Genomic DNA, 19,194 nt, shown 5'->3' with positions numbered 1-19,194 from the left:
AGACGAAGCCCAAGTCCCCAGGACAGGCACCAAGACACCTTGGGGTCGGCCACGCCGAGCCCCTCCTCCTGCTGCCTTGGTCTCCTCTCCTCAGCTTTCACGACAGCTGGGAGGGGCTGGTCAAGGAGGGAGGCAGGATGCCCGGCCAGGCAGCTCGAGCTGTGTCCTTCTACGGGCATGAGGTGGCTGAGAGCACAGGGAGCTGAGGGTGCAGACGGTGCTGACGTGAGGAGCCGTTTCGGAGCGGGACACAGCTGTCCTCAGTCACCTGCTGTATGCTCAGAGCACCTACCTCCTCTAAGGACGCAGCGATCCCCCTGGGCACACAGCCCGGGCCCAGCCTCCCACCCCGGGGTGCTGTGAGGGGCAGTGTACCCCGGCAGCCCCGCCTGGCACACACACCCTGACCCAGACCCAGGCTGCCCGGCTCACCCCAGGCCTCACCTAGGATTCAGCAAGTAGAAGGTGACCTGCCACCTCCCTCGCATGCACACGCACACACGCGCGTGCACACACACACGGGCTCACACTCATTTCCCTCGTCAGTAAAGGTATCATCTCAGCATCAGCCATTGCTGTCACCAGCCTCCAGCCGAAGACCTGGGGTCAGAATCCACTTTGCAAGCCAGCCCGGAGGCTGTGGGGACCCTGCCCATACCTGCTTAGGAGGCCCTGGGCTTCACCCCGTTTCCTCTCTTCCCCTCCCGAGCAACAGCTCAGGAGCAGGTGAAAGAAAGTCGGCCCTGGGCAGCGCCATCTCCGTCCTTGTGGCTCTGGACTCTCCCCCTTCCCTTCCCACTGACCCGAGCTGCAGTCCCACTGCGCTCCTCCTGGCTGGTGGTCTCCACCGCATACGCTCCCCATCCCATCAGACATCCTCCTGCCCTCCAGCAGCCCTTCTCCTGGGCCTGGTCCCTCGTCCTCCGCTTCTGCACAGGCCGGGCCCCAGCGGGTCCTCCTGAACAGCCTGGGGACAAGGGCTATCTCTACGCAGTTCTGGCAGCCACGGCCACACAGGTGGCCCTTTCTGCCCGCAACCCACACACAGCCTTTGCCCATAACCCCAACCAACAGTCCCTGCCTGGCACTCGGAACAAGCATCTGCTGGCACCCTCCGCCTCACCACTAGAGGGAGGGGTCTCAGCTGGGCCCCAAGTATGGGTCCTAAGGGTCCCAAAGCTGAGCAAGCTCTCTTGATCAGGTTCAGCCCTCCCCACCTCACACCCACCTCCAGCCCTTGCAGCTTCGGCCCTGCCTCCCCAGGCCCAGTCTCTGCCCCAGCTGTCCAGGCTTCGTCCTGGGTCCCTGCATTGGGCACCCAGCCCTCCTTGTCCTGGGTCAGCATCCCACTCGCTCGTAGGGAGAACTTGGCCTCTCCCAGGAAGGCCCAGCCGCAGAGGCAGGAGCCACCGTGGGGTGACGCAGGGTCCCGGGAAGGTGGCCTGCAGCCTGCGTGCGGCCCGGGTGCCCCACGGCGCCCTGGACCTAGTGTTGAGCGTTACCCCTGCGTACGTAAGTGCTCGGAACAGAACACCGGCCCTGTGGCCTCCCGATGCACAATGCACGGCCGCCCCACAGGCCCTTACCCGGCACCTTCTTCCACCAGCAGCTCTTCCTGCTCTTCGGAGCCTGGGGGGCTCGGAGCCTCCGCCATGGGCCTGGCGTCTGTCTGTTCAGAGATGTGGGCTGCGGGCTGTGTGTGCTGAGGCTCTGGGTGCTTCCTGGGGCGGTGGCCGGATCCCCCACCCCCCGCCGGCTTTCACTTCCCCTTTCCGGCTGCAGGTTGAGGTTTGGGCTGGGGTTGGGGTGTTGTTTTTAATCTGTTGTTGCAAGAGAACAGAGAGAGAAAACCCCAACCACCAGGAAGCATTAAGCAAGTTGCAGGGACCTGGGGTGAGAAGCCCCAGGAAGGCAGAGGGGTGGTATAGGGACCGGGACACGGTGACACACAGAAGCCCCACCGGCAGCCGAGGCCTCGAAAGGCCTTTCGCGTGGCGGGCTGTCCCCAGCGCCAGGGCAGGTTCTGGCCCCTGGGACCTCCATTCTCAGCCCCTATCCTCTCTGGAAGGAATCTTCTGGGTGCGCGCTGAGCAGGGCACACCTCTTCTCCACCTGTCTCGACGCCCCTGACAGGCCTGCGCTGTCCAGGTGACCTGTGGGGTCCTGCCCGAAAGCCCCCACGCACCACAGTGCCCCTGTCTTGTCCTTATACTTTCTTTACTTGCCCATCTGTTGGACTGTGGGTCTCTCTGTGGCCCCTGCCCTTGCCCCTCAACTCTGCCTCACTCCCCCACCCCCCAGTCTGTGCCCAGGGAGCAGAACTGATGGGCCAGGTCCTGGGGTAGGGTGGGGTTGCCAGCAGGACTGAGTCCGTTCCCCCCTTTACTGTTCTCAGCTGTTGAGAGTGGCCAGAGCAGGGGCTTGGAAATCAGGGAGGGATGGTGGCAGCTGTGGGGCCAGACCCCAAAGCTGGGTGTCTCGGGCTGTGTGCCATCCGGCCATGCTGGAGCTACACAGGTGATGGACACTTCCCTACAAGACCTGGGCTGACTCCTGGGCCCATGAGATGGGAAAAGCGAGCCCAGGGCCATCTTGCCAAGCCCTGGCCAACAGTGGACCTGGCCAACAATGGAAGGAAGTGAGGTCCCGGCCCCTACATGCACCAAGGTGGCTTCTCATTCACCTGTGTGGCGAGGTGGGAAGTGGCCCCATACCTGCAAATACAGGGCAGGCCTGAGCCAAGCCCCAGGCTGCAGAGAGACCACCAGGGTCCTGGTAGCTCTCGGGTCCCCTCTGTGGTTTCCAGAGCCACTTCCTGTCCAACCGCGGACATGGTAGTTAGTCGTCCACCTGGGCAGGGCCCAGACCCCAGTGTCCTGGCCAGAACCCCCAGGGCACAAGCCCCTTTTGCCCTCTTGGCACCTTGCTGGTGTGTGTGACCCGGGTTGACTGCTGTTTGTGTCCTTCCTCTGGCCTGTGGTGAGGTCGGCTTCAACGTCACCGTTGAGATGTTTAGGAGCCTTGGCAGGATTGGGGGGCAGATACAGGCTGGGTGCCCTCAACATATGTTCCCCCACCCCACCATGCGCTGCTCAAAGAGCTGGGCTGGCTCCCTTATTTGTGGGGCTCAGGGCAAAATGAAAACGTGGTGCTTTTGTTCACATACTACTAAGAATTTCAAGGAGTGTGAAACCAAGTGTGGGTCTTTGGGTGCCTACTGGACCAGCTCTGCAGAGAGTGGGAGCTCTAGGGGCTTGGCCTGCTCTGCCCCAACCCGCCTCGTTAACCACGTCTGAGACAGAGGGCACCTATGACCCCCACGTGTTTGCCAGACTCCAGTGCCCTCCAGAGCGGGCTCCTCCGTCTGTCCCCCCCGCCAAAGGCCCAGAGGCAGCCTGGTCCCTCCTACTCTGTATTGAGCTGTGTCACCCCAGTTTCACAGGTTGGAGTCCTGAGAATGGACCTTACTTACCAATGGGGTCATTGCTGATGTACCTGGTTAAGATGAGGTCACTGGGTGGGTCTTCACACAATATGACTGTGTCCTTATGAAAAGGGGAAATGCAGTGACAGACCTGCACGCAGGAGGAACACCGCACGAACACAAAGGCAGAGATGGGCTGATGCGTCTACAGCCCAGGAGCCCCCAGGAGCTGGGGAGGGGCCTGGACTAGAGGATTCTTCCTGTGGCTGCAGGAGGGACCAGCCTTGCCGGGCACAGTGGGTGGGGTCAGAGGGGCACAGCGGATGCACTGACTGCTGCCTGGGGACATCAGGGGGACCCTCCAGGGGCAGCTGGGTACGTGGGCAAGGTGGCCTCAAAGGCCCAGGAAGGCAGTGTTCGGACCACACGCTCAAGTGACATCAGGTGACAAGACAAGGGGGTGAGGAGTGGGGGTGGGGAGGGGGACGGGAGAGAGTAGGTGGAGTCAGCAAGGAGAAGTCAAGAATGGGGAAGTGGTCAGGCCAGGAAAGGACAGGGCATGTCTGGTGTGGAGACCTGGCCGGAGCTCTGAGGGCTTCAATCAGCTAGCAGAGATCTGCGGGAGGACCGAGGGTCACTGCCTGTCGGCACGTGGACCCGTTGGGCCCCGGGCTTGGCGTCCCAGGGCCAGAGGAGTGCCAGAAGCTTCCCGGGGGCTGGGAGGCAGAAGGCTGGGCAGTGTGACGTGGGCATAACCGGAAGGCTCAGCAGGGTGGAGAACCTTCGGGATGATGACAGAGGCAGATAGACATGGGGAAAGTGTTTTGAGAACCCAGGATAGAAACGGTGGGCCAGAGAAAGAGGCTGGCTCGGGGAGTGTCACGGGTTGAATGGTGTCCCCTAAAAATTGACATGGGCAGGCCCTAACCCTCAGTACCTGTGAGCGTGACATTGTTAGGGAATAGTGTCTCTGCAGATGATTATGGTGAAATGAAGTCACTGGGTGGGCCCTCATCCACTGTGACCGGGGTCCTCATAAGCAGAGGTCAGGACACAGACACACAGAGGGACGACCGTGTGGGGACACAGGGAGGAGACGGCCGTCTACACACCGAGGACAGAGGCCTCAGAACCAGCCCTGCCGACACCTGGCTCTCGGACTCCAGCCTCAGGACTGGGGACAGCGAGTGTCTGTGCTTTAAGTCGCTAGTTGTGGTCCTTTCTTCCTGGTGACTCAGGACACTGATACAGAGGTCCTGTTAGTCAGGGAAGGAAGGCCAGCTGCTGTAACTAAGAGCCCCACACCTCAAGGACTCCATTCTCACTCCAGTCCAGTGCTCAGGCCAGCGTGAAAAGGGAGAGGGACCCCGGCTCCTGCTCCCCAAGGACCTCAGCGTCCCTGCTGGTCCTCTGTATCCAGCTGGCAGGGGAGGGGAAGGAGACCTGAGATAGCAGGAGGTCCAGGGCCCAACCCTGGACACATGTGCCATCAGGACTCAGTGTTACGGCCTCACTGTCGGCAAGGTGCATGTGCAGGAGGAAAAGGGCAGTCAGCCAGCTCCTGCCACAGCAGGCATGAGACCTGGGGGCAAGGGAGTGAGAAGTCGGGGTGCCCAGGATGCTCTGGGGTCCAGGTGGTGCCACCTGCAAGTACAGGCATGAAGCAGAAGGGGAGTGGGGTGGGAGAGGACTCTGGACGTGGATGCGTGGCCGGAGGCACTGTGGGACCCAGGAGGAGGCGTCCAGGGGCCTGTGTGCACGCAGCCCACTCTGAGGCCATGGCAGAGCTGGCCAGAGTGCCAGCCGGTCAGGGTGGAGTGGACGGGGCCCCCGCAGGAACTTCTCCCTGTCCTCGCTCAGGCTTCCAGGGGTGAATCACCCCATGGGCACAAGCAGAGTTCAAGGCTTTGCCAGGGGAAGAAGGCTGTGGGGTTCCCTGGGCTAGCTCTGAGCCCCACCCCCCACCCCCCCATCACAGCGGGCTGAGTCTTGGTGCCCTGGCCTGTGTCCGAGGAGGAGCCTGGGGACAGATGGGGGCAGGGAGTCCACAAGGTGGGGGAATGAACAGTTAAGAGGGACGCCAGGAGAGGACAAACAGATGGGTAGCTGGGGAACGAGCCACCGGAGTGGACATGCTGACAGGTCAGGTAAGCTGAGAGCCGTGGGGCTGCCACTGGGGGACAGGTGAGGGCAGAGCAGATGACAGGGCACTGCTGGGAAGGGTCCCCATACAGCACATGTCCCCCGGAAGTGTGTGGCCAGTGTTGATAGGCGTTCAGGGGCCCAGGTTGTTGTTGGGGGTGTGAGACGTCCTGGTGGGGACCTGGTGGGGTGCGGTGGGGGCCGGACCGGCCTGTACCGGGCCCATCTCCCTGCAAAGGGAGCAGCCACGGTGAGCTAAGCCTGGAATTGCCAGAACTTCCCTAGGGAGTCAAGTCAGGACGAGCTGCAAGGGCTCGGGGTGCAGGCAAGAGGCCCCCTCCCTGAGGCCGGACGGAGCCAGAATCAGGGGTGGAGGGTTCTGTGTGCCTGTGGGTGGGCACAGCGGGAAACGCAGTCTGAGAGTCTGCCCTTGGCCGGGCTCCTCCCAGGGCAACGGCAGGAGGAGCACTTCGGTGATGGGGGTGCTTAGCACGGGGGACAGAGACAGGGAGAGGGGGGCAGGTGGCTGGAATGTGGTCGTCAGGGGTCTGGGAGCTCATAGGGCAGCAGGCGGCCCGGGAGCAAGGAGGGCTGTGTGAGGCCCAGCAGAGCACAGCTCCTGGGGTGCTGGCCCCCATAGATGGTCATCAAGGTCCAGACATGCCAGGCCTTTGGGGCTAAGGGCCATCGTGGGCAGCTGAGGACTCATGGAAGGCTTCTCGGAGAAAGTGACCCTGAGGGAACCTGAAGGTGGGGAAGAGGTGGCTGTGGGAGAGCCCTGTGCTGAGGTGGCATGGCGTGCCCAAGAGGGCTGGGAAGGGCTGGGCTGATTCCCAGAAGGTGCCAGTGGTCCCTCCTCACCTGTCTGTCCTGTGATGCAGGTGAGCTCATCTGCACACCCATTTTATAGTTGGGGAAACTGAGGCCCAGCAGCCCATCGGGAGGCCGCAAGGAGTGAGTGGGAGTTGGGGAAGAGGGAACATGACAGCAGGGTGACTGTAGGTTGTTGGTCACTGAGGGTCTGGGCCCAGACAGCTGGTGCTGGGGGTCCAAAGAGGGGACAGGGCGGAACCAGGTGCGGTTCGGTCACCTGACCACATCTCATCTGTACATTTCACATGAAACACTTTTAGCTCGTTGACCACTCTGTGTCCTTGTGACTTGCTCCCATAGGGTTTATTTAATTTATTTTTCGGTTTTGCCCACTTCTCTGCTTTCTGGCACACAGGACGTTTGGGTTCATCTGTGTACTGACTGCCCAGCTCTGTGCTCAGCCACCTCCCCACCCCCGGGTCCCCACGTGTGTGCAGCGCCCGCTCCTGCCCTCCCCTCCTCACTCTCCATGATTCCAGGGCCACCCTCCATGCCCCCCACGTCACCCACCCCCTCTGCCCCTGCACTCTGGCTGTCCTGACCCTTCCCTGGGCCCTCCTGGGGCTGTTTCCCCTCCTCCAGCTCCCTTTGGGGTCCTTCCTGAGCAGAGGGTGCAACTCAGGCCCTCCAGGAATTGTCTTCTCCCTCTTGTGCCCTGCTCACCACTCACTTCTGAGGACGCCACCTGCAGCCTGGACGCCTGCTCCAAGCTGCTTGTGCCTGTATCCCCCGGGGATTTCCACAGCTCCCCCCAAACCCACAGCCCAAAGCCAGCCCCTCAGCCACTCTGGGCTCTGCCCCTGGATGAGTCGCCCACCCCTTCTTGTTCCCCTCGGCATAAGCCTGGTGCCCTGTCTCCCACCACCAGCAAGTCCTGGGGGCTCTGCCTCTTACCTGGCCCTCCCTTCCTGGCCCACTGGCTGTCCTCCCTCCCAGGGTTGACTGGCTCCTTCTCCTCCCCCACCTCCAGCCTCACCTCCTAGCGCCTATTCTCCACCCTGCAGAGAGATCTCACTGGAATCCTCACCATGTGCCAGGTGCTGGGCTACACGCTTCCCCACACTCTACCCTCAGGATGCCCCGTGGCTGTGTGGACACAGACCCTTCCAGCAGGGACACCAGACCGAGCCAGCCAGCGACAGAGAGAAGCAAAGGGGCGTGGAGCCGGCCACGGCTTTGCTGTTAGTTTGCATGGCCCTCCTCTACTTCATTCATTCATTCATTCATTCATTCATTCATTCATTCATTGAAAAACGTGAGAAACATCACCCAAGAATTACAACAGCCCCTAAACCTACATCTACTCAGATGCTTCCAGCCCCTCAACCATGCCCTGCACTAAATTATTATCTGGACTTTTGTGTTTCACATTTTCTTGCCTTTACAAACAAGTTCGTTTCCCCTGTAATGTGTCTGTCCAAACCCACCAGCATTGAGTCCTGCATGTGGGAGCCACATCCCAGCGTCCTGGCCTCCCCACTGCTCTGGAAGCAATTCACGTCCCCTTTCCTAGCGGGCATGGCCCCCGAGAGCTGCCCGGTTCACTCTGTCAGGTCCACGGAGGGAGACGGCTGTGTCGCTGGGCGATCTGGCCCCCAGAACCCGTTCCTTGAAGCCCCTGTCCGCCCCACCCGCCCTGGCTCCACACCGGATGTGCTTCTGCCTGGAATATCTCTGGGTGCCCTACACCCTGCCTCCCTCTCTGCTCGTCCTCCTCCTCCAGCCCGATCTGAGAGCTCACCTTGCACAGTACCCCACCCCAGGCCAGGCCTGGGCCTCGCTTCCGAGCCCCAAGGGCCCCTAAGCCCTGGACGGGCTCCCTGCCTCTCACTGCCTGGCTGCACCCATCAGGCAGTGACACTGTGGTCATCTGTGCTTGCCCGGCCCAGGGGTGAGCGAGGGACTTTCCCCGGAGGCCTGGTCTTCCTCTACGGGAGCTGGAGCCGGCGGCCCAGGCAGCAAGCAGCAGGCCTGGGAACGGGGGTTGACAAGTCTGGGCCTGGGCTTCAGGGCCACCTGGTTGGAGGGGCTGTGGGGAGCTATTCAAAGGACAGAGCTGGATCCCGGGCTGCAGTGGGGCTGGGAGCGGTGCTCGGTGAAAGCCGTCAGGGCGCCAGCTGACATCGGCGTCTTGGTCCTCGAGGCAGCCAAGGCTGAAGGCAGCTGCCCTTCCCATCTCTGGCCCCGCACATCAATCGCTGGGACCTCCAGAGGGCAAGGGCAGGACAGACAGCTTCTCCATCACAAACCGCAGCCTGGCCTCCCCAGGCTCCCCACCAAAGATCTGAGCACAGGGACCTTGGCAGGCGGGCCACTGCGCCATCCATCACCAGGGAGGCTGACAGCAGCGGCCTTGCTGTGACAGTCCTTATCCGTCCCTTGATGTGTGAGGTGGGCTAGGGCCTTGGGGTGGAGCACAGAGGAGACCCAAGCCCTCCCGCTGGCCTGTGTGGGGCCAGTTTGGCCAATCGTCAGTCCCTGGGTGTGGGCACAGACCCCAGCCCAGGCGAGCCCCTGCCCCCTCGGCACAAGCCGCCTTGGGAGGGCCGCCAACACTGTCCAGTGTGTCCCCTGTGGGAGGGTGTGGGGTCTTAGACGGGCAGCCTGACAGGAATGGGGGTCTGCCCACATTGTGCATACCTGCCGTGGCCCCTCGCCGGGACTTGTCTCTTACGGAGGGGGTCTCTGTGTGGGTGGGGGCCTCTCATGATGACTGTGCAAACGGACAAATGACCTCATTCTGAGAATTCCTGCTCAGACACGACTTGGGCCATCTATCTCTAGAGAAAGCTCTGGAGAGCACCCTGGAAATGACCACCGACCATCCCACGCAACCGCAGGGTGCAGGCCGGGTGGATTCCAGTATAAGGGCCTTCCCAACCCGGCCTGAAATTCCCGGAGCCCGTGCATGTCTCCCCCATGCCCTCATCCCGGGCTTCCCCAGCACGTGGCTGACAGCTCTGGCACACCACCGTCTGATGGGGCCTTCCCAGAGCGTGGCGGGCACCCAGAGGCTCCAGGCACCCGGCAGGCAGAGGCTGGGGCAGAACCACAGCAAACCAGTCTCGGGTTGGAAGCCTTTATTGACAGCTGACGTGAGCCTGGTCGTCCGGCCAGCTCTGTCGGCCTGCCCTCCTGCACTCTGTGCTGGGAGCCCAGAGCGCCCCACCGACCACCAGGCGGCGGGGATCCTAGGACTCAGACTCGAACATCTTCTTCCGGCCCTCCATGCCAGACTTCTCCTCGATGTTCTTCCGCCAGTCACCCACGTCACGCAGGTCCCGTTCCTGGGCGTGGGGCCAGGAAAAGTCTCAGGCCCACGCAGCCCACCAGGAAGCTGGAGACCACCCTCAGCCTCCGTTCCCCCTCTGTGAATGGGCTCCCCGGGAGGGAGCTGGGGGAGTCAGCCCTGCAGGGATGGCGGAGTGGCCTACCTTCTCGGTGTCCTCCTTCTTGACCTGCTTCAGGTTGGCCCGCAGGTCCATGCACACCTTGTGCTTGGAGCCCAGCAGAGCCTTAAGCATGGCGTCGGCCGACATGCGCACCCTTCTCAGCGGCGGCCTCTTGAACTTGCCTCTCAGGTCGAATAGCTTCTGGTTCATGTCCTCCAGCTGTAGGGATGGGGAGGGCTGTGTAGGAGCTGGCGGGGCCGGACCCCACCGGGTCGGGGCGCCCTGCCCCCCCACCCCCCTCCCCCCGTGTCCCCTGCCCGTCCACCTCTCACCTCCTTGGTGCTCTTCTGGACCTTCATCTCCATGTCATACTTCTCCTCCTCGGCCTTGTCAATCTTGGCATGCAGCTGTTTACAGAGCTCCTGGGGGTGGACATGCAGGTGGGCGGCCGTCCCGACACTCGGCCCCCCTTGCCCTGACCACCCTACTAGTCCTCTTGCCCAATGGGGAAACTGAGGCGAGAGGCAGGAGCTCGACTCGAGGCTTGGGGTACCTGCACCTCGGCCGTGGAGCCAGGGATGTGCAGCGGGGGGCAGTTCTCTGCCAGGTAGTTCTGCTTCTCAGACTCGCGGCGACTTTCCTCCTTCTCTAGCTCCGTGGCGGCAATCTGGAGCATGACGCTCTGTGGGGGGCAGGGGGGGCGGGTGAGGGGCTGTGGCTCAGCCTGGGAGACCCCCAGCGGCCCTCCCCCAGCCATACCTACCTTCAGGTGTTGTCTGCGGGCCGTGAGGGCCCTGTTTCGCTTCTGCAGGGCGGGAAGAAGAGGCAGAGTCAGGACCAGCCTGGAGCCCCCAGAACCCCACATCCTTTTCACACTCCCCGCCCAGGCCAGGGGGTCCTGCTCAGGAGGCAGCTGGGTCTAGGAAGCCCCGAGGCCCTGGTTGGGGGCTCGGCCCAGGATACTACCCTGCATGGTGTGGAGAAGAGGCTCCAGCTCAGAGGCAGTGGGGAGGGCGGGGGTGCAGGGCCGGGTGAGGGGGTGCAGTAATCAGAAAGAAGAAGCAATCCCCCTGGTGACCAGGCCACAGTCCCACTTCCCCTGCCCCAGGAGGCGCCGGGCAGCCACTTCCTCTGTTGCATCAATGTCTGGGGGTGGGGTGTCTCCTTGGGGCTTGAAACTCTGACCCCTGACCTATCCCAAGTGGGGGTTCGAGTCCCTGGGCTTCACCCCAAGAAGGTACTCACCTCATCACTGTCCCAGGAGGGCAGGCGGAGGTGGAGGAGAAAAGGCAGAGGTTAGGGCCATGTGCTGGGGCGGGTGGGGACAGGAGGTGGCCAGGGTGGGCAGGGGTCACTGCTGGGGAGACGCAGAGACCCCTGCCTGGGGGGAGGGGGACGGGGGGGACGGGGCACCAGGGGTGGGGACTCCACTTACTCCCCCATCTTGAGGTCCTGGGCTTAGAGCCTGTAGGAGAGAAAGGCAGGGGTGTCAGGGCCACAGACCCGTTCTGCCACGGACATTAGCTGCTCGTGGTTGTGGGTGGCTTGTGCAGCACCTCACATGAACCCAGCCCTTTGTCCCCAACTCTGACCTCCTTGGGCAGTGGGGACGATGTCTTGGAATTCCCTGGGGTGAGAAGTAAGAGGAGAAAGTGTTCCAGAAATGTCCCAGGCAGGGCCTGGGGTTCGGCAGCTGTCCTCAAGGGAGGGGGGAGATGGCCCAGCACAGGTGGCTGCCAGAGCCACTGGCTACTTTTAGCTCTGCTCCTTCGGCTTTGGGCCCAAGTGCATGCGAGAAGCTGCTCCCCAGTTTGACCTGGGGTCCCTCAACCCTAAAGCCCCCTTCCCGTGTCCCAGACATGAGGCCTGGTCACCAGGGGCTGTCCAGGACCCCTGCCCGACTTCAGCCCTCCTGCTCCTAGCTCCATGGAAGCCCCCCAGACAGGGTTGCTGGAGGCCCCCAGCCCCCAGCCCCCCACCCAGGGAAGTCCTCCTGCTAGCTGTCTCGAGTGGTGCCTGTCCCCAGCCTCAGCTGGCCCGGCCGGCCTCACCTAACGTCTGGGCAGCGGTGCTGGGAGCGAGGTCAGGCTGGCAGTGGCAAGTCGGGCTGGTGGGCCCAGGGGGAGGGGTATAAATGGCTTCCCCCAGGCTGGGCCCCTGCTCAGAAAGGGCATGGAGCCCTTCTCAGACCAATGGGGGCACAGGGACCTCACCACCTGCCCAGGCTGCCTGGCCCGGCCCAGCCTCGTGCCGCCGTCTAGTCCAAGAAGTCTTGGAGGGGGGTACTGAGGTTGGATTGCTCTATTTAGGGATCTCTGACGAGTTCAGGAAGACTCCTGGTTCTCACTCACAAGGAGCCTGAGGCCACTATGCACAGCCTGGCTGGACTGTGGGGGGGGGGTTGTGGGGGGGCCGCGGTGCAGGGCTCAGGGGTCTCTGAGGGGACCCTGGGAGCCTGGCCCCATCTGGTGCTACACCAGGGTCCACACTGCAGCCACCTCTTCTGCAGCTCACAGTCCCCCTTCAGCCCAGCAGGCGCCTCAGCCACGAGCTGGCTGCGCCTCCCCTTCTCCAAGCCGGCTGGGGCCTGCAGCAGTGGCGGGGGTCTCTGGGGTGGGGCTGCCCTCCCCTGGGTGGGATCCTGCCTTCCCGCGCCTGCTGGGGAACAGGAACGGGGGTGCCCTGGACGTGCTGCCTGCCAGGGACGCCCTGCCTGAGGGACGTTCCTGCACAGCTCGGAACACGTCCCTCAGCGAGGATGGTGACACCACCCTCATGAAACCCTCCCTGACCTGAGGGGCTTGGGGCCCAGGCAGGCCCGGCATTGCCCTTCTCACCCTGGTTGGGGCCTGTGTCCCCCGCCCGGGGCCCCCACCCAGGAGAGGCATCTGGAGAACCATGACTTGGCACCCTCTGAGCTGGGGTGCGGGCCCCAGCCCTGCCCGTGTCTCGGCCGTGGGGAGGGTCAGGGAGAGCTGAGGCCTCCAGATGTGTGGGGGATTAGAGCTGCGTTCTTTCCCGGCCACGCTGAGCCCCCAGAGGCCCCAGCAGCTTCCAAAGGCATCTGCTGCCCCCTGCTGCTCACACAGAGGAGGCCCTGCAGCCACTGTCCTGCAGGTTTTGGGGCTCTGCGAGGAGCCGGGGCAGTCCCTGGAGTTGGGGTTCCTTCCATCGACCATCACCAGCTCCCCGCAATGCTTCCCAATCGCCCACCCTGTGCCCGTGGGGACGTCTCCCCTCCCCCCACGCCATCCCTGATGCTCCAACCCCCACAGACAGGAGGGCTCCCCCCCTCCTGGTATTGTCCCTGTTGGGCTTGGAGGAGCCCATCCACCCCACCCGGGGTCAGGCGTTGGTCAGAAGCCTCAGGACCTGGCTGAGTCTGGAGAAGAAACCCTCTCCTTGTCCTTGGGAGGGGCTCCTGACCCTACTGTGTCCCCTGAGGGCTCAGAAAGGACACGTAGCGGTGGTAGGAGGAGGAATTTATTGCCGTGGGCCCCACAGAGGGGCCTGGACGGGTACCCCCAGCCCAGTCCAGGGAGATTGAGGCACAGAGACGCTTTCAGGAGCCAGGTAAGGGCAGATGCAGGCGGGGCTGCAGGGCCAAGGCCCGGTCCACCTCCCTGGGGGGCCGCAGGCGGTGCCACTGGGTGACGGGCCGCCGGGCATGGGCCAGCATGTCTGCCCAGTGCTGCAGGGGCTGACCAGAGGCCCGGGCGCCAAGCACCAGCTTACCCACCGGCTCGGCCCGGAGCCGCAGGCCCCGGGCCCAGACTGCCAGCACCAGATCCACACTCTGGGAAGAGAAAGACAGTGGTCAGTTTGTCCCCCAGTGAAGACCCGCCTTTCCCTTGCCTCCAGGCAGGCCTACCTGGATCTGGCTGAAGGGCACGAGGAAAGTGAAGGCCTCATTGAAGTAGGGGCTGGCCGTGCTCTTCCTGGCAGATGTCTTTCTCCTCTTCCATTTCCTCTGGTTCAACATGAGCTGGACCTTCACGTAGGGCTCTGGGCAGGCAAAAGAGGTTGGAGGGTGATGCAGATCTGACAGCCAAGCCCTCAGGCCCCCCTCTGTCCACTCGATGTGGGCAGGTACGGTCCTCACCTGCCAGCCCTGAGCTCAGGCCTCGGGCCTCCAGCACAACCACGGTCAGCCGGCCTGAGCCAGGCACGTACTGGAGCGAGAAGCACAGCTCCCCGGTCTGCTCAGCCTGTGGGTGGCGAGAGGGGGCCTCAGCCTCCCTGCTGGCACCAGACAGAGCCAGGCTGGAGCCTGGTGGTCAGTGGCCTCACCTCGGTGGTGCCCGGGGGGCCCAGCTGGTGCCAGAGCTCCAGGACGTGCCGCAGGTCAATGGCACCCAGTGGCAGACTGAGCTCGCCCAGGGGCTCATGCTGGGAGAAGCACCTGGAGTCGAGAAGCCGCACCTGCAGGGTGGTCTGGGGCAGCTCTGCTGGCGGGACCTGCGGGCAGGAGTGTGAGCCAGCCCTTGCCACCCGGCCCAGGCTCCCCACCCATCAGGCCCGGACTTACATGGAAGCAGCAGGTCTCATCAAACACGGGATTGAGTGTGCCACGGTGTGCCTTTGTCTCATGTCTGTGCCTGGGCTGGGTGGAGAGGCTGACGGAGGCGTAGGGGTCTGCTGTGTCCCCCGGGCCCCTGGCCCTCAGGTCCACTGCCTGCTTGAGGCCCACCCTGATCTGGGAGCCAGGATGTGGCTCAGCCAGGGCTTTCCCTGGTCAGCCCCGCACCCAGCACCCAGCATCCAGTGCCCAGTGCCCAGCACCTAGCAGCCAGCACCCAGCACCCAGCACCTAGCAATCACCCTTCAGCCACCACAAACCCACAGACCCTCTGGGCCCGCAAAGTGGGGCCCTCACCTGCTGGCTTCCTGAGTCGTACTGCAGGGATAGCTGCAGGCGCCCCCACTGCTGGGGTGGGGGCTCCACATTACCCACCTCCGGCTGCACCTGAGTGGGTAGGGACTGCTGACAGGTGCTGCTGGAACCGTGCCCCCATGGGAGCCCTGGGCCTACCAGGCATTCGTTCCGGGACTCGGGTCAAACCACCCACCTCCAGCCAGGCCACCGGAAGGGCTCACACCCTCAGCTCAGCTCTGAGACCGGCCAGAATTGAGGGACCTTCCCCGAATCCATCTCTGGCACCACTGCTTCCCTCAAGAAACTGCTGTGGCACCCCGTGGCACACGGCCCAATCCCTGGGGCTGGCACTCCCGGCCCTCAGGCCCTGGTCCCACCTGCCTCTCTTTGTCACTGTTTCCCTCCCCACTTTGCTCATGGCTCCCCTGCCAAGGGGGCCCCCCGGCCCCTGCATCTGGGCAGACCAGCCGGCCCTGGAGCTGAGCTCAGCCTTGGGCTCACTGGGCCACCCTGAGCCCCGGAGCCTGGACCTTGAGCTGCCCTCTGGGACGGCCCCAGCTGGGAGCTGGGCACTGACGAGCACTGGCAGCCACTCCTCACCAGGTGGGTGGTGGTGCTGCTGCGGGCACTGCCCAGGCCCACGGCCACCTTGTCCCTGGGCTTCTTCCTGCGGTGTCGGCGGCAGCAACAGCAGAGAACACAGAGGAGGCAGGAAACCACGAGGACACCGGCGGCGGCAGCAACGGTGATGAGTGCCCAGCGGGGCCCTGGGTGGGCACACAGAAGGGCCTGAGGTGCCTCTGTGTCCAGTGGCTGCCCCCCAACTGGGCCGGACCATCCCCATGCCCCCCCCGGGATCCCACAACTCACAGGGGATCCTGGCCATGAGGTCTGGTATGAGCCCAGCTTCAGCTGTGGTGCCCACTGGGGCTGGTGTGCTGTCGGGGTCTGTGGGGCGCCCCATTTTCCCACCCTGCTGGCTTGGAGGAGATGGGAGACAGCCGGGGCAGCCGGGTCACCTGTGGGGATAGCCCCTCGGGTCCCCTGTCCACCGCTCCATCAGCCCAGCAGCAGCCAGCTTGGGTTTGCCTGGGCCAGGAGGCAGCCTGGGGTGGCCAGGGGTGATGGTTCTGAGTGGAGCCCAGGAGAGGGAGGCCCTGGGCTTTGGCCAAAGTGCCGGCTCAGCCGCCACAGGCCCGGCCTCCTGGCCACCTCCCCAGCCCCCAGCCCTAGCCAAGCACGCCAGGCCTGGGCAGCCTGGGCCCTGCCCTCGCTGGTCCTCCCTGCAGAGCCTTCCGCCCTCACTGCAGGGCCTTCTCCTTCAGGAAACCCCCTCATTCCCCTGGCCCAGGGCCCTGCCTGTTGGTCGTTGTTGGGGTCCCATCTCATCTCTGCCTTGGCCTCAGGCCCACCGTGGTTTGCCCACCACACAGGTGGGCCATGTTCACACATGTGACCCCCGAACCATGAGTAACCTGGGAGCACGATGACGGGGGCTCAGAGGCATCAGGGACCTGCTGGGGTCATGGGGGGAGCAGCAGGGTGAGGAGTGGGGTTGGCTGCCGATGGGAGCTGGTCTAAGCAAGCTCGGCATGAAGGTGCGTTCCTGGCACGGGCGGGCCGGGGCGAGCAGCACCTGGGGAGGAGGGCGAGGTGGGGGCAGGCAGGGGCAGGGTGTAGCTGGGAGCGGCCAGAACATTCCTTGCAAACTGACTCAGCAGCCCGCCGGCCCAGACCTGCCTATCTGCCACGCTTAGGCGAGGGGGTAGGAAGGAGGGCGGGCCAGCACAGCCGCCTGCCTGGGGCCTAGGGAGGGAGAACACCTGGCCAGGCTGGCCCCTCCCATCCATGGCAGGGACCCAGAATTTCAAGCTGGGGGCCCAATGCCACAGTGGGGTACACTGTGATCCCCATGCCCCCAGGCAACTCTGGCTCAGCGCCTCCTGGACTCTCCCTCCCCTGGGAAGCACTGGCAGCCAAGAGGCACAGTTCCTCCAACCTGGGGCTCTCCCTCTTTGTCCAAAAGAGCCTGTCACCCCTCTCTTGACTTAGGGACCCAGCCCAGGCCACCCCCTCCAGCAATGACCAAACATCGGGGCCAGACGCCCTCGCCTCTGCAGCCCCACCCAGCATGGTGCTGAGCACACAAAGGGACAGAGAAGGGTCCCCCACAAACATGGCATCAATGCCCCGCTCCCAGGAGCGACCCACCCCTCAGGGTGAGGAGAGAGCTGCAGCTCCAAGACCGGAGAGAGGCGCCGAGGCCCCTTCGTCCTGCCTCCCAGGACTGGCTCTGTCGCCCCTCGAGGGGCTGGTCCCCGTGGGTCACAGCATAGAGAAGGGATATGGAGGGCCCCATGCTTGGTTTACTGTCTGCCGTTGCCGTCTTGAAATTCTAACCGTTTCTGAACAAGAGGCTGCATGTTTTTGGCATGGGCCCTGTACGTTATGGAGCCGGTCCTGGTCAGGGGCTCCTTGGGCGAGGCCCCCGCGACGGAGTGTGTGGTGCTCGGCAAAGCTCCCAAGCCTTGGCAGCCCCTCGGTGCACTGCCCACTCTCCTGCCTCCACGTTCTCACCTGGCTCCGTGTCCAGCAGGGACACTAAGCCGCACCCTGGAGGCCAGACTCGGACAGGTCGCAGGGCCTTGGGTGGAATTGGAAGTCAGCCTTTCCCTTTTGAACTGCCAGAACCCATGTCGTGTATTCTGGAATTAAAAGAGCTGCATTCAAGATTGTGATGGCCCAGAAGTCAGGGTCAGTGGTCAGCAGAGAAGCTCCATCTGCACGTGCCGTGTGCGTGTGCATATGTGCGCCTCTCTCCTGGCCCTATTTTGCTGGTGTCCTCACCTGGGTCAGGGCAGGGGCCGGGTGGGCACTGAGTCACAGGGATTAAGTGCTGCTGGTCCGGCAGGATTCCTGGGCCAGTTTGGGGAAGGTTGTCCCCCCAGAACCACAAGGGATGTCTGGAAGCTGGCCAGAGAGGCTTCTGGAAACCTGGGGAGACTGGTCACGAGCACAGAGGGGCCTTGAGGCCTGGGGAGGCACAGGGTCCCTCAGGACCGCCGGGTCCTCATGGTGGTGAAGGTTCAGGCCGGCACACAGCCACCAGGTGGCGCCATCTGCTCCGCGGGACCCCGCCAGCCGGCCATGTTCCTGCCTCCCGGCCTGAGGCTTCTGGGGAAAGCTTGCATGAGCCCAGGCAGACACATAGCCCAGGGGCGACCCTCCCAGGCCCACGAGGGCTGCCTGGTTCTCCGCTCCCACACCAGTGCCTCCTGCAGCCCTCCTGGTCTGAGGCTCCCTCTGGGAGGGAACTTCCCAGCCCACCACCCAAAAGGCAGCAAAGCCGTTCTTGTGGTCTAACCCTGGTTGTCTATCTTCTGTAGCCTGGCTGCGAAAACCTTCTCCAGGTGTTCAGGCCGATTTTCCCAGGAAAGGGAGGCAGGCATCCTTCCTAAATCCAGCCGCTCTTCCCTCCAGGAAGCCCCCTTCTACCACTGTTGATCCAGCTCTGCTCTCTCCTTCTGGACACAGGCTTGTTCGCTCCTGTTGCTCCATGCCTTAACTGTCCCTCCCAATCCTCATCTCTGTCCTACTTGACTTTCAAGAGCTGTGTAAGTCCCACCTCCTCCAGGAAGCCCTCCCTGGTCACTCCTGGCCCTCAGATCTGCCCTGCTTTTTGTGCTGGATTCCCCGCTGAGTCCTCTCCCAGCTCAGCATCCCAGCTCACCCAGGCGGTGGAGCAGCTGCGTCCCTGCCTGTGGACTTCCCTGTCAGCCTGGGCAGACCCTATTAAAGCTGTGCTGACTAACCTTTCCACCTTTGGGCCGACTGGAATTCTTTGTGCTTTGATGGAAGCAAGTTTCTGTGGGCCTTCCTTGGGAAAAGCAAGGTTCCCCCTAATGTTGGGGGTGGCAACCCCCCAGGTGTAGCGCGTTCTCACCTGACGCCTGACTCTGTGGCCTGCCCAGCCTCCAGGCCTTCCTCTGGGACCCAGGCACCTGCGGGTAGTGCTCAGAGGCTGTGGCCAGAGCCCAGCACTCAGGGCCTCTAGTGACTGGAAAGTTCTTGGTGGGTGAGAGGCTGTGGGAGGCAGGACTTCGGAGAGCCCCACCTCAGGGCCGGAACTGCTGGCCCTCAGGGCCGGGGAACTCCCTTGGGAGGAGGGTGCCTCCCTTGAGAGACCCAGGCACCAGGCATCGGGGCCCGACCCACCTCCGGGGTCCCCTGGGCTGGGGCATCTTGACGGGCCTTTTGGGCTGAACTTCGGGTCGGGCAGGGAGAGGGAAGTCAGCCTGGACTGCACCTCAAGCAGGGTGTCCTAAGTCAGGAGGGCATCTGGGTTGGAAGGAGAATGGCTTTCTGGTGGCTCTGGAGCCAAGCAAATGGAGTCCCAGTGCCCAGCAAGGTGAGCTGTGTGTGCTGCTTTCCTGGGGCTGTCCTGGGTGTGCGGGGCAGGGCCGGCGGGCGGCACCCTCCCCAGGTGA

At 63.6% G+C, this 19,194-nt stretch overlaps 3 protein-coding genes across 8 annotated transcripts in view; all 3 read right to left on the bottom strand.

Annotated features, from left to right (window-relative positions):
• LSP1 (lymphocyte specific protein 1) overlaps positions 1-1,736 on the bottom strand; it is a 35,189-nt gene extending 33,453 nt beyond the window's left edge. For both annotated transcript variants that reach the window (XM_033120126.1, XM_033120128.1), the window contains exon 1: positions 1,587-1,736. In XM_033120126.1, coding sequence (XP_032976017.1) covers positions 1,587-1,654 — 68 coding nt within the window. In that variant the 5' untranslated portion in view covers positions 1,655-1,736. The remainder of the gene's footprint in view (positions 1-1,586) is intronic.
• A 7,768-nt stretch (positions 1,737-9,504) lies between these two features.
• On the bottom strand, positions 9,505-12,004 carry TNNI2 (troponin I2, fast skeletal type). The gene is made up of 8 exons (XM_033121898.1): positions 11,883-12,004; positions 11,267-11,296; positions 11,077-11,083; positions 10,595-10,636; positions 10,385-10,513; positions 10,164-10,253; positions 9,874-10,050; positions 9,505-9,726 (listed from the first exon to the last, which is right to left on the bottom strand). The coding sequence occupies exons 2-8, from the start codon at positions 11,272-11,274 to the stop codon at positions 9,631-9,633; spliced, it is 549 nt and encodes a 182-aa protein (XP_032977789.1). The 5' UTR covers positions 11,275-11,296; positions 11,883-12,004; the 3' UTR covers positions 9,505-9,630.
• Positions 12,005-13,296: 1,292 nt separating this feature from the next.
• SYT8 (synaptotagmin 8) lies at positions 13,297-18,750 on the bottom strand. Of its 5 annotated transcripts, none has more exons than XM_033121894.1 (9): positions 18,651-18,750; positions 15,578-15,687; positions 15,308-15,474; positions 14,708-14,797; positions 14,360-14,527; positions 14,122-14,289; positions 13,934-14,039; positions 13,703-13,836; positions 13,297-13,627 (listed from the first exon to the last, which is right to left on the bottom strand). In XM_033121894.1, the coding sequence occupies exons 2-9, from the start codon at positions 15,669-15,671 to the stop codon at positions 13,394-13,396; spliced, it is 1,161 nt and encodes a 386-aa protein (XP_032977785.1). In that variant the 5' UTR covers positions 15,672-15,687; positions 18,651-18,750; the 3' UTR covers positions 13,297-13,393. The 5 variants fall into 5 exon arrangements, with proteins under 5 accessions (XP_032977785.1, XP_032977786.1, XP_032977787.1 ...); XM_033121895.1 differs by having other exon boundaries at positions 15,578-15,683; positions 18,651-18,729; XM_033121896.1 differs by lacking the exon at positions 18,651-18,750 and having other exon boundaries at positions 14,786-14,797; positions 15,578-16,908.
• Between the last annotated feature and the right edge of the window lie 444 nt (positions 18,751-19,194).

The sequence above is a fragment of the Rhinolophus ferrumequinum genome, chromosome 11 (genome assembly GCF_004115265.2).
Source record: "Rhinolophus ferrumequinum isolate MPI-CBG mRhiFer1 chromosome 11, mRhiFer1_v1.p, whole genome shotgun sequence".
NCBI classification, from domain to species: Eukaryota; Metazoa; Chordata; class Mammalia; order Chiroptera; family Rhinolophidae; genus Rhinolophus; species Rhinolophus ferrumequinum.
Note: the sequence above shows the minus strand (reverse complement) of the source record. Positions and strands in the feature narration are given on the sequence as shown.